Genomic DNA, 14166 nt, shown 5'->3' with positions numbered 1-14166 from the left:
ATGTAACATCCCAAAATTAGAATATTCCTGAAACTCCAGAATTTTGTTCTAAGCTGATATTTTTGTTTTCGTGATGAACAAAACTTGATGAAAAAATTGCATTTGCTTCATTTTTTGATTTAAAATTTCATGGTAAAATATTTTCCATATTTTGCAGTATTGTGAAATTGAACTGTATACTATTCAGACATACTCACTGGTTGTCTTTTGCCATATGAGGGCTGAAATGTGGGCCTTTTTTTAACTATCCAATACTCATTTTTTTAATATATGTGTCCCAAATTACAGATCACGATTCATGTTGATAATGAGAAAAATCAGTGAAAATTTCAGGCTTTATGTTTAAAAGTGCTCAAGTTACTCAAGTTCACACCTGAAACTTGGTCGATGGATGAGTTTTCTAAAGAATATATGTTGAAAGCTTGCTAAATTTCACAGCACTCAGTATATATGTTCAAACTTTGGATCATAAATTGCAGCAGAAAATATTCTAAAGATTTGCCGACTCGAGATGGAATGACTCTAGAGTCTTTTAATCGCAGCAGCTGTTTCTGAGCTAGGAGGTCTGGGATTTGTGCTCTTTGACCTCTGTATAGCCACCACTGTCATAACTCTTAAAGCCTTCAGGTTATGTAAAGCTCTGGAAAGAGTGCTGAAGGCAGCACTTGGTAGCACTTACAAAGACATTAGTAGTCCATGGTGACCTACTGGTAACATAAACTGTGCTCTGAGATTGCTCATGCTTTTGTCTTCTGTTGAAAACATCTGAGCTCATTTGTTTCGGACTAAACTAGAGAACAACTGTCTCCCACATTTGATAATGGCCCTCTCCTCCTCAAAGAAAGCTGAATTTCCATTAGCCCTTTTTGAAAACATTCCCATCCAGGTAGTTATGCACCACTTTAGCTTATCCAGAGACCATATACAGTCAGAGCTAACCACAGTTACAAAAACACACACACAGTAAGCAGCTCTGGCTTTGTGCTCCACACACGGCCAAGAAGGATACCAAATGAACTTGCTTTCCCACTGAGATTAGTGCAAATGCTCAAAGAATTAAAGCTTACCATCTCTAAGCTCCAAGCACGCACACACACATATACTAGAACAGCAATTCCAATAATGCTTGTCAAGTAACAATAGGACTGGATTGGCTCCAAAACAGTACTCATGCAAATAAAAGAGGAGCTTGACTTGTCCTTAGTGGTACTTCTGAGAAAAAGCAGAAGATTGGTATATTAATGATTCCCTCAAAACGCCCAGTGATATATTTATTTCTTCCTGATATATGATATATTTTATGACCTGAAAGACTTACAGAGGGAATACCGTCATCCTGAGTTAACGTTAATGTAAGAATGCTATTCTTTTGCAAGTCAGTCCCAGTTTCTTCTGAGGTCAAATGGCTGTAGGTGCTTTATGTAAATTCCTTCCACAATTATGCTTCCATACTCACACGTTTACACACATGTGCTCTACATGTCAGGTAGCATTTTGTTGCTCTTACTGTAAATGGCATCCCACGCGACCCTGCCGTGCATTTGAGCGCACGTCTTTATATTCTCAGGAAATATTCTGACGAAATCCTTCAGAATTATGATTACCTCCCTCTCATGTCTTTCGTGCCCTCGAGGAAGACAATCTAGTTTCAACAAAACAAAATCAAATCTGTGAAGTCCCACTGTGAGATTATATCGCCTGAGTCTACAAGAAAATACCTGCAGTAGTTCAGTGGAAGTCTGTCTTGTGCAATCAAGGATGCATGATCGATATGCTGTTCTAATAATATAAACAAGGAGATTTCACAGTTCCTGATTACTTGTTTTTCTTTAATGCAAAGCATAACATGCTGAAGCATGCTTTTCATTTGTACACTGAAATCTTTCAATGTAATAATTGCGGTGGCTGAGGGTTTTTGAAATATAGTTGTTTAAGAAAGAAGAAGAAGAAGAAGAAGAAGAAGAAGAAGAAGAAGAAGAAGAAGAAGAAGAAGAAGAAGAGTGCAAAAATGGCTTCCCTGGCTTAATCCAAAGGGAATATAATCCAATAAGTATATAATAGGTATAGAAGGTGGATTATACAACCTTATATGATTATTCTGTGCACATTTTTCTTCTTCAGTTTTCGTCCTGATTCATTCTTTCACCCAATAAGGCTGTGCCCTTTTTGATGATATCATTGTTTTGGGCAACCATTTTTCTCCTCCTGACATGACATGCAGCTGTTAGTCATCCAAATCACACCTGTTGGCAGACGTTAATTATTGCACGACAGACCACTCTCTGCTCAAGATAGAACATGCCTGAAACATCTTGCCCAGGAGGTGCCTAGGAAGCAAGCCTAATCAAATGCCTGAAACACTTTAGTTGGCTCCTTTGGATGTGGAGGAGTCAACGGGTCTATTTCGAGTCCTACCTGGATGACTGAACATCTCACCCTATCTCTAAGGCTGAACCCAGGAACCCTTCAGAGAAAGCTCAAGATGTCATTCTTTCGATCATTACCCAGAGTTCATAGCCATCGATAAGGGTATGGACGTAGATAGACCAATAAAACGAGGAAAAAGTTAAAAACTTCATGACGGACCAGTACAACATCTGCATCGCTGTAGATCAGGGGTGCCCAATCCCAGTCCTTGAGAGCTAGATGCATCCCTACTCCAACACAGCTGAATCAAATGGTTTGATTACCTCTTCAGCATGCCATCATGTTTGGCAAAGGCCTGATAACAAGCCATTCATTTGATTCAGGTGTGTCGGAACAAGGATGCATCTAAAAGCTGTAGGACGGTAGCTCTCGAGGACTGGGATTGGGAACCTCTGCTGTAGATACTGCAGCAATCTGTCTGTCAATCTTCACCTTTTATTTTTTGGTTACAAATTAAATGTGTTTATATCGTACATTTAATTTTTAGCTTATATACTTACTTCACTACGTAGATGAAGTGGTTCAGCTAGCTATAATTGAAGAAAGACTGTGGCTGCGCTTGCAGCTAGGGAGCCCCCTAGTGGATGTTACATAAAGAAATTACATTACAATAAAAAAGGCAGAATCCCTTGGATTCTCTGTCAGGCCCACCTATTGCTCATCACATCTAAATTCACATCTGAAAACACTTCAGACTTCACTAGTGCATGATACCACAGGGCTACATCCATCTTTTATTTACAGTCTACAAGCCTTTATGCTCTGCTGACTTTAGCTTTATATTTAGTGCACAGACATCATACAAATATAAATATCCTCATCTGAGTCTAGGCAAACTGATACTTCCGGAAATATATGTATGCAGCCATATTTTGAAGAGTATAATATAAATGGGCTAAACATTGATAGGGGTGTGGAACTAAAACAGGTATAATTTAAGCTGTTTCCAAAAATAATGTGATTTGTCCCAGTGCCTTTTTTCAGATAATTAAAAACCTAAGTTATGAAAATAGCTTCTGTCAACAGCTTCCATCTGACCCCCTTCCGCCAAAACTGCTAGGATGTAGAGGATTTTCTAATTTCATGCTCTTGTTCCCATCTTAGGGAATTTAACTAAAACCTCTCAAGGAAGCAAACAACTTAGCAGAACCGACTTAACGTTCATTTAACCTCAGTTGCTCAGTGAATAAAACTAAGACGGAAGTGAAATTCAAAACTGGGCAAAAACGAGCGAAAAGAGCAACTAGTGTGCACGAAAAGTGCTAAAAACCACCGGGCAAACTTTGCCTGATCCCCAGGAGTAAATCAAAAAGACACAGCAGATTAGTATGTTGGTGCAAAGCTCCTATTGACCTAGAAGTGTGTGCGTTCATCACAACAAAATTGGGAAGCAAATTCATGTGTGCATTTTGTGCACATGTGTGTGTGTGTGTGTGCTCTTTGTGTAAGACTGATTAAGCTCCAATCATATCAGTGCACCTAATCCCTTTACACAGACCCTCATAGTTCAGACTGACTGCTCAACATCCATCCCAGTCAAGCTCCTCACAGTGAAGTCCCTGCAACAGGATGCACAACATATACATTTAGGATAAAAATAGAGCTTTGAGCAAGGGCAGGCAAGTGGGATGTTGACAGGAGGTATAAAGAGTGACTGGAAAAAAAAACCTGGAAGATGGTGCAGGTGCGTGGGATATGAAAAGTTTAGCCAAAAAAGAAAAAGGCAAGATGGAGAACTGCCAGTGCCTTCAAGAAGCCACCGCCCAATGGGTGACATTAAGCCCTAATCAGCTGCTGACACGCAAACACACACATAGATATACGCACAGAAAGACAGAGTGTGTTTTCACATCAGGACCGGCTACATATTTATCCCCAAATGGTTTTGCCAGGTGCAGTGGGTTGGCAGAAGTTAAGTTTATTTTATTTTTTTCCTTTTTTCCACCAAAAAACACACATACCTCTTATCTCCCTTAAACAGATGTGCATGTTCCAGTTTCTTCATGACAAACTCATATACCCTGGCAGTGACATGTTTCACTGGGAGCATTTGTGTGTGCCTGAGAGAGAGTGACGGGGAGCGAGAGAGAGACGGCGAGTATGACTGTGCACGATTGCAGCAGCTCTCATTTCACGACAGAGCTCTCACCAAAGCCTTTTATGCAGACCCCTTTACAAAGCCCCTTCATCCACGCATACACACACATTCATCAAAAACCTTGTATTCCATTTTCCAAGACTGCAGCTCCCTGCACATCTTGATTGCACCTTTACAGCTCGGACCGTCTGGCTCTCTCACATATAAACAGCCACAAAGTCCAAGAAAGCACTTGAATCAAGCAAACCAGCAATCAGGAACACATTTCCATGCCTTTTATTCTGTCCCTGCACTTTGCCTCTCATTGATCTTTTTCTGTATTCATCTACAAATGATGAATAGAAATAAACACAGAAGCGGGGCAGAACAAGATGCAAATGGGGTTTTTGAATTAACATTTCGAAAAAAGTTATGGGGATTTTTTTATTCTTTAATATAAACTTAGCTCAACAGGTAAGGAAATTTGTGTTTGGTTGTGTATTTCATTGCTGTAACAATGCTTCTTTGATATAAATCTTTTACCATTGGAAAGCCTGTTTATGTCCTCTTAAGTGGTACTGCATTTGTAAGAAAAATACAATTGAGGGTTGAGCTGCATAGTTGAATATGTAAGATGCCTGTGAAAAACTTGCCAAATCTCTGTCAATGCCAAACAGGTTATTCTGATACTGACTCTTGTTTTGAGCTTCTGGTACCCCTGGAGCTAACAATCAGGTGCCTGACTGGTACCTGATTAACAGTACCTGCTACACCGGTGTCTGCTCCAAGCATGCCATATTTGACTGATCTAGATAGGGCTTGTGCACAGAGAAACTTCAAGCATTTGTTCTGCAAAACCAAGTTGTAGCGTCATTTGGAGTGAGCCATAGTACATCTCCAAATTGAAGGCCAGTTTCCATACAACAGAGGATGTCAGAGGCAGACCGCAAGGTGGTTGTTCTGAGAAGATAATACCACAGTGTATTTAAGGAGTAATAACAATCAGTTGGGTAGATGAAACATTGAAATTGCTGCTTACTAAGATTAAAGAAATTTAACACAACAACTGAAAATAATAACGTCTCAGCAACTTAATAAAAATCTGTTTGTCTTGAATTTTTAAAAAAAACTCTCTACCATCTATTACAGATGTTTAACTCAAATAATATTAAAATGTAGATGAAATTCTCTAAAAATTTAAATATCAGTTTTATACACCTGCAAAATTCCCCACATATGTCAATTTTATTCAGGATTAATAAATTAGCAGAGTAAACTAGAAATTGTTTCAAAGTAAGTTTAGTTAACTCCCAGTGTAAAATTATTGGTGCTGTGTCTCTATTATGTTATTTATGCCCTTTCAGGTTACCAAATGTATTTACAGGCCTACTGTTAGCTAGCTAACGTTAGCATGCTAACCGACTAACTATCAGGTCTAGGTTAGCTATTTTGTTGATAAGAAGCAGAGCCTGTGCATGTTGTATCGCAACAGTTTGTTGGTTTTCTCTTTTCTATATACTTTTATTAACCTGTCTACTTGACATAACAGTCCGTCCAGCAGAAGCTATTTTCAGAGAAGTTGGAACTTAACCTCAGCAAGGTAATGTTAGCTAAACTTTGCAAGGTATAAGTTGCTAATCCTAGCTAAAATTAATATAACAGCTTTCTAATCTAAGAATAATCTAATTTACATGTGTTTAGTTTTTAAATACTAATAAATTAATGTTTCTTGCCACCTATTATTTGAGTTAATATAATTTGATTAAAGACATGACCACAGGCAGTATGGATTGCTTGGCTTATTAAAGCTGCACAAAAAGAGATGTGTTTGTGTCACTGTAGTGTGATGTTAAATTCACACCACTAAGTAATGCCTGAAATATTTTTTTAGGTCAGTGAATAACCAACCCAAAACCCCTGTGGCAAAAGGATTCATTTTTTTAGCTACTGGGTTGAATCTGATTACATTTATTTGTCTTTGAACAGAGTCTAGGCTTAGAGGTGATGCAAGATCAAGGTGTGAAGGTGAAAGATATTTGATCTGGGTGGTGGGAAGCACAGAATTTGGCTTAGAAGAGGAGAACTGAGTCAGAGGTAGATGAAAAGGGCACACAATCAAACAATGCACATATTTACACAATGTGCCCTTTATATTGAAGACAACAATAGAGCAGGGCCTGGGGATACAGGATTAAAAGACCTGGGATGATAAAGAGTGCTCGGAGCTCAGCCTTTGAGGGATTATTTCTGTCAATGGTTTTGCCCTGATAAGTCCACTCCAAGCTCTCTAGTAATGGCTCTAAATCTGTTGTATTTGCTTCTGTTTTTAGCCTTGAGTCAGGCCTATGACTTGCCTTTACTATTTCAGGTTTTTAAGTGTGTTTTACATAGACATGATCTATCCTATGTCTCAGAGTAATTTCATTTTGTAACATATCAGTCAAATAGTGTGCTAATTTGCACATCCCAGTCAAAGCTTAATTACTATAACAATCAGTCCCATACCAAAGGATATTCTGTTTACAATGAATTGAAAAAATGATCAAATCTTCATATTTGACAATCAGCAATTAATTCAGCAATTTAATCAGTTATTTGCTTAAAATGAAATTCACGTCACAGTCCCTTATGTGTAAACTACACAACAAAATGCCATCAGCTGCACTCAACAAGCTGTGGAAATTAAACAACCAGCTGAATAGCTGTGTGTCAGTAAAGGGAGACAACGATGCTGCAGATATATATTCCATAATGTTTCTGATGGAGTAACTGTTTATAGAAAGATTAGGGGGTTTCCCTCTTTAACCCTTTGGGCACATCCTGTGTGATGGATGACTGATTGCTTCCTTTTGACAGCCACACAGATGGCCCTTCTTACAAAATATATATGTTCAGACTGTTCAGTCATCTACCCCTCTGAAATCTACAGGAAATATTGCAAGGATATGTTTGGGGGTTTTCCCCGAATGCGGATGCAAAAGGAAAAAATGAGGTACTGATATTTTTCAAATGTGTTGTAGTCCGTTTTTTAAGTGGGTTTTATTTTCTCAAGCATGGAATTGTGCTTACGTGCATAGTCACCCTCACAAAGACCCATTTCCCAGCTGTCAATTACTACATTTCATATTATAATGGGGGGTTTTGTTTGTTTTTTTGCATTTTGGATTGCTGGTTATGCAAAATAGATAATTTAAAGGTTCTAAAATATTAAACATGTTGCCGGTATCATATCTTTAAAACACCAGTGATAAAATTGATCAGTATTTGGAGCATTCGACACATTAGCGTTGCTTACTTTAGTCTTCTTTATATGCTCCATTTTGTCCATTTTGGTTTTACATATTTTCATTTATGATTTATTCCAGCATAGTAACATGATTCTGATTAAGTGAACATTTGAGAGCAGCAGAGCTGGCTGTGTTATCATTTCAGATTATATTCTTATGTTTTCAGTGTTCAACTACTTCTTTTCCCACCATCCTCCTCAGATCTAAAGGAAAGCCCTGAGTTATGTAAGAATGGACTGATTTATAACCTAGTTTCTCGCTACATATTTTCATATGCAGCATAACTCATTTATTCTGTTTATTTTGTTCTGTTCTAGTTTCCCTACTGATGATTAGGACTGCAGATAATGTACTTATTTAATGAATCTTGTTCATTCCTAAGGGTGATTGTCATTACAGGGGAAGAGACCTTACATTTTTCTTTTGTTGTCTTTGTGTACTTTATGTGTTCCTTCAGCATTGTGTTTGTGGTTTGCAGGCTATCATGGAGAGCAGAAAGAGGGCAGCAGCTTCTTCCAACTCTCCAAGTTTGGTTTTCTGGTCCTCGTCGTTCCCACGGCAACCAGCCAGGGTCCTAATTGTGGAGGCGCTGCCGCCCCGATGGTCAGAGACCCGCACGGTTCTTTGCGATGCTCTCGACAACTTCTTGTCTCTGGCCTCTAGTCTGGATGGGCCCTGTAGGATGCCTCTACTGAGCCTGTATGCCGTCAGCAGGCAGCGGGAATGTCTATTGCCACTTGTGGTAAGATGGATAAAAGTGTAATATTCCTGAAAGCAGTGCAAAACACATTATTTATCTCCTATAATTGCTTTTTCTTTCATACATAAATATCAGCCCTTTTCCTGCTTTGCATTCTGTCATCCACATTATCTCCCATTTTTATCCATTTTTCATTCCCTGTCACTTTTGTTATTTTAGCAAGTTCGTGGTAACTTCGCCAGGCTGCATTCCTGTGTTGAAGAGCTGAGGTCTATTGCAAGTGAAGGTTGTATCAGAGGAGCAGCCGCGGGAGCTGATCTGCTGCGACAGGCAGTGCTGGACAGTCTGCAGCAGTTTAAACAGTACATCAGACACACCAGCGCTGGCAGTCAGGCCGGCAGCAACATCTCTGTGGAGGTGAGAAGCGACACTTCACAGCAAGAAATGAATTTCTATGTAAAACTGCACATTTGTACAAGTCACAGGGACTGGGTAGCGAGCTCCTCTCAGAGTCCACTCTTACCATTGACTTAGGAATCAGCCCCACAGTACAAAGCAGAGAGCAACTATCCTGATCAGCTTCCAAAGAAACACACATGTGTGAAAGCTCTGTCTTTATAGTGAAAGAAGACACAAACACCGTACACACTTCTGTAACTTTTAGTGAATAATTTAACTTTGGTTTTCATTTACAGTTGGCAGACAGCTTTTAGAAAGGGTGTCACACACAGCCTGTTTAACTTTGCTGATGGTTAGTGGAGTAATAAACACATATAAAGCCTCTAACTATCTGCACAAAGAGGTTAACAGGCTCTTTCAGTTACTATTTTCAAAAAATTGCTTAGTAGGTTTCTAAGTGCTGATCGATTATACTGAACACACACTGCTAGAGAGCCAGTTAGATCTGTGGTATAAGAGTACCCTGGTAACTGTTACAGTAAATACAAAGCATTAAACCATAATCGTGTTTCTTGTCCTCAAATTCCACTTTGTAGCACAGAAATCTGAGTCTAAATAGTTCTAAATGGCAACAGAAGTGGAGATGCTGGGGATTGAACCCAGGACCTCATATATGCGAAGCATGCGCTCTACCACTGAGCTACATCCCCTATGAGACACAGGGAGCATGTTGATCATAAAAGCTTTATGAGATTCATCAGCACTTTCTAAGTGGGAGAACACATTGAGAAATTTCCATCGAAACCGAAGCATTACCTGCGGCAGGTAAATTACTTCTTTCCATCCCCTGAACTGTCAATTAGATCTGTGAGGAGAATAATAGGCACAGTTTTTCATGTTTTTTCATTTACATATTTTTCTTTTTCTGCAGTTGTTGTCACTGGATTTCTTTTTTTTTTTAACTTTATCTTCATTTTCATTATCAAGGATAATCTTTTCAGCTGCAGACCAGCTCACGCTAAATAGATCCCCTTTGGATATTCAAGATAGAGGTTCCACTCATACCTATTAAATGAGCTGTCCTCAGGTCCAATTCAGTGTATTAAGCAGCTGCAAAAAACAGACTGAACAAGGCAATCTCATTAGCATGTCTCTGTTAACAGCCCTCTGCTAATGGCTCTTCATGTTTTATATGAAACAGTGCACTTAAAATAAGCCTGTCCACGTATGAAATGGAGCAAAAGAGCTACTATTTATCTGCTTGTGAACCATCTCTGTAGAAAGAGGACATCGCAAAAAGCTTTAGTAGTTTCAGTGTTTCCCCATTTGAAGGGGAAATCGGATCAGGTATCGCTACTTAACGCCAGTGTACGAAATAGTGAAGCCAGTTTCCTTAGTGAGCTTCGTGCAGTCAGTTTCAAAAAGTAAATCCTCTTGTATCCTGTTGTATTGACTCATTATTGAACAGTTAAGTGTAACAGTTTCACTAAAAGCTCATATCTGCTGCTGAAGTTCATAGATCCGTTCAATTCTATTAATGTTGTGTAATGTTTTTTGCTAATGGTATGCAAAAAAATGCAGGCTCATAACGCACCGCACAAAACATTTTTGGTGTCACCAAGTAATAGTTTATGACATGTGTTCACTCTCACTTTAACAAATTAGATGCTTTCAGCTCACTGAAAACATCTAATTTTTTAAATGTACGGGTCAGGCCGGCAGTCAGCCAGTAAGAACTGTGGTAGCTGCTGAACATTGTGTCCTCTGGACACCAGGCTGTAGGTTGTTGACGAGATTTCGTAAATTCCAGCCAGCTTTATATGAGGCACTGGACAGATGATTGCACTAAGACCCACTGCTTCCAAGGGTAGGAGATATGAATAACGCTGTTAGGAGACAGTGAAGGAAAAAACAGAAGCATGGCCCTTTGCATGTGTGTCTGTGTGTGCCTTGCTAGCCCACCAATACAATGCATGTTTTCATTCAGATACATGACGCTTAATGCATGCATGTGTTCTCCTTGAGCAGCAGTTTCCATCCACTTTTTCTAAACAGCCGGAAGCCGAGAGCAGCTCTCATCAATAACCGAAATACAATCATCATTTCCTGCTACTGTTAATGTGATTCAGTAGAATGCTAAATGTCAGCCTAGCATTATTTTATCTTTTTCCCCCCATTAGCCATGTAAATGACACAGAAAACTAATTTCATCTCTTCCCATGATCACGTTTTTCTGCTTATTTTAAGTTGCTGTCTTTAGTCCAAATGTTCAGCCGAAATCTTCATTATTAAAAAGATAACGGATGAGTAAAAACATTTTAAAACGTATTACCAGTAGTTTTGTTCATTTACAGATAATGAGAGCTCAGTTAGAGAAAAAAAATAAATTAAAGGGATAGCTCGCTCCCAAATCGAGTTGACATGTTTTCCCTCTTGGGCTGTGATGCTGTTTATCTGTTTAGATTGTTTTGTTGTGTTTTCCAGTTTTATCTGCTGTAGAATACCGCCTTCCCTTGAATATAACAGGACCTGAAGGCATCTGCTTTGGTGCTCAACTACATTTGAAAATCTCAGCAGTAATGTCTCTCTCTAGAAATCTTGAGTAACCCAGTTACTCACAAAGACCCTCAAACCTTGTTCCATACAGAACCCAACATTACAGGTCATTCAGAGGGGAAGCCATTAATCTTCACATCATCTTCAAATGAAAAGCCATTAATAAACTCAGATGAGTGACTAGCTCAGGATTTCTGCAAAGAGACAGTTTTTAAAATATTTTTTGTCAAGGTGCAGTATTGTGCAAAAATGTTGAACTGCCCTCACTTCTTTGTGTTTTTGTAAAACAAATGCGAGGTAGTTTAATGAAACATGCAAATAGAGATACAGAAATGCAACTCTAACAACTTGAAAGTCAGTATGTGATGTGACCATCTTTGTTCTATAACACAGTGTGAACTGTCTCAGACAAGTGTTATTGCAGTTTCTTGAAGTAGTCCTCAGGAATACTTTTCCAAGGTTTTTAAAGGACATTCAAAAGTCTTCTTTTAATGTTGGCTGACTTTTGTTCTGTTCTTTCCGGCACTACCTCAATAATGTTGAGGTTCAGGCTCTGTGTATGCTAATCCATCACTGATAGTAGTCCATAGTAGTAGTTTTATGTTTTTCCATCAAGGTATGTTTTTACCTATAATGTAGGTCATTATCCTTCTTCTGAAATATTGACGATAGTTTGAACCAAACGTGTGGATTTATCAGCTGTTGCTTCTGATTTTCAAACCAGTTTATGTGTAATTTAGCATATCTAAGTCTTTTCTAGTTGTTTCCCTTCCTTAAATTGGGATTGGCTTCTTGACAGCCACTCTTCCACTGAAATTAGTTCGTATGAGGCTTCAGTGAATTGTAGATCGAATAACACAAGGACCAGCTGTATCTCTTAGGTCGTTTATCAGGTTCAGCTCTTGAGTTAGTTGCCTTTATATGCTTGAATGAGTGTTAAGAGGCTTAACACATAACAAAAACTTAGAGATACAGTACTTAGAAATGTGTTTAGGTCAGTTAAAATCCAGAAAGAGGCACATCTTTACAATATCTCCAAAACTGGGCGTATTTAACATAAAATAATCTAAACCGAGAAAGAGAACTAAAGACAGGAAAAAAGTCATGCACCTTTAGAGTGTCTTTAAATGTAGAGTTGAGTCTGCATGTACCACTTTCCTTTTGGGCTGACATTGTTTTGTATCTAGTGGTTGTGACATCACATGTTCATTTTAGTAACTGTAATTTACTGCATGTCATGTCCCCAAACTCCCAACAGACACAGCACTGTCAGACATAAAGAATGCTTTGTTGTGGTGTTGCTGTGTCCTGTGACTCTGATATAATCCTTCATAAAACCAGCTGGAACACTTCAAATACAGAAAGGTTTTGGAAAAGAGTTGTGGCAAAGAACATCAATGTGGCTTGCTAATGAAAAGTGATAGTGTTTGTGTAGTGTGGTTGTGGAAGAGCAGCGAATGGGTTACATCATCGCAAGACATCACAGATTAATTGCAGCACACTTGAGTTGAAGTAGTGTGAATGGCATGGATGTCATTCTCATCAGTCGGCGCATAAAACAAGTAGTGGCCAGAATATTGTGCAGTGTGGTTTAAAGAAGCATTAAGAGGGCACCTCTCAGTTCTTTTTGAGCCTGATGACTTTTTTGCACTGTGTTGCATTGAGGTCAGCTTGCCCCTTGACATTGGAAACCTAATGAAATGTCTACGTCTGTGCTCCTGGGAGCTTTCTTATTTGTCTTAATATTTGTGCTGCTTCCCCAGGTTACTCTGGTGACCAGCCAGCCAGGCCGTAGCATTGTTCATCAGCTGGAGATGGGGCTCAAAGATGCTGACCTGGTTTCACTGAAGCGACTCCTGGTAGTGCAGATCTACAGTACAGGAGACTGGGGCCAAGACACTCTCTCACCTGAGGCCGCCGCACCCTCAGAGACTGAAGGTAGGAAATACAAATACACACACAAAACACAAGACTGGAACATGCACACACACTCAGACCCACACTAATTGAGACTGTAGGGTCATTAAAGAGGAGACAGGCTGTCAGCTGTTACTGCAGGCTAACCAGGAGTGCATGTAACTCAGTTTAAAACAACAAGCAAAAAGCATTAACAAACACTCAGTCCTCATGAAAGCAGACTTGACTCCTCCGCACTTTCCACATATCTCCCCCCCCCCGTGCTTTCTTAATCATGCTCTGCGGAGCTGTGTAGCACTGACCCATTTATAACACCCTATTTTTACTATTTTTTTACTGTTTTCAGCATATCTGCGCGCCACACTCATCACATATGTCACGGTTTGTATAACTTGGCTACAATCCAAACATTTGCCAGTCCTCTCTTAGAGAGCCTGATTTCATAATCACATGTCATGTTTTTTAATTACATGAAGGTTCAAGTGATGTGGTTTGGTTTGAGTAAGTAGAGGGTGCAATGAGGGCTGCGTAGGAATAAAGGGGTGAAAAGGGAGAAGAACAGAAAGTGAGAAAGAAACATCCAAGTGGGAGCAAATAATGAGGACTGAGGCGTTTCATATAAAACTATTTGTGCATCGTCTGTTTATTCCTTGATCATAAATAGTTATTTGTATCTGTGGAGAAAATGACTTAGCAGACTTTAAGATTGGGTTGTTTTTTTCTCAGAAGTGTGTGTGTGTGTGTGTGTGTGTGTGTGTGTGTGTGTGTGTGTGTGTGTGTGTGTGTGTGTGTGTGTGTGTGTG

The 14166-nt window shown here is 39.2% G+C and overlaps 1 protein-coding gene and 1 non-coding gene across 2 annotated transcripts in view; one reads left to right on the top strand and one right to left on the bottom strand.

Moving 5' to 3' along the window:
- The first annotated feature begins 5848 nt into the window (after window positions 1-5848).
- The window catches only part of LOC102298325 (meiosis 1 arrest protein), a 44719-nt gene continuing 36401 nt past the window's right edge, over window positions 5849-14166 (top strand). Inside the window, exons 1-4 of the mRNA XM_042223145.1 lie at window positions 5849-6104; window positions 8270-8533; window positions 8711-8908; window positions 13210-13384. Coding sequence (XP_042079079.1) covers window positions 8276-8533; window positions 8711-8908; window positions 13210-13384 — 631 coding nt within the window. The 5' untranslated portion in view covers window positions 5849-6104; window positions 8270-8275. The remainder of the gene's footprint in view (window positions 6105-8269; window positions 8534-8710; window positions 8909-13209; window positions 13385-14166) is intronic.
- On the bottom strand, window positions 9529-9600 carry trnaa-cgc. The gene has a single exon. It is a non-coding gene; the product is annotated as a tRNA-Ala (tRNA).

This window comes from Haplochromis burtoni, unplaced genomic scaffold, assembly GCF_018398535.1.
Source record: "Haplochromis burtoni strain Fernald_Lab_line unplaced genomic scaffold, NCSU_Asbu1 Contig_102, whole genome shotgun sequence".
Classification (NCBI taxonomy): Eukaryota; Metazoa; Chordata; class Actinopteri; order Cichliformes; family Cichlidae; genus Haplochromis; species Haplochromis burtoni.
Note: the sequence above shows the minus strand (reverse complement) of the source record. Positions and strands in the feature narration are given on the sequence as shown.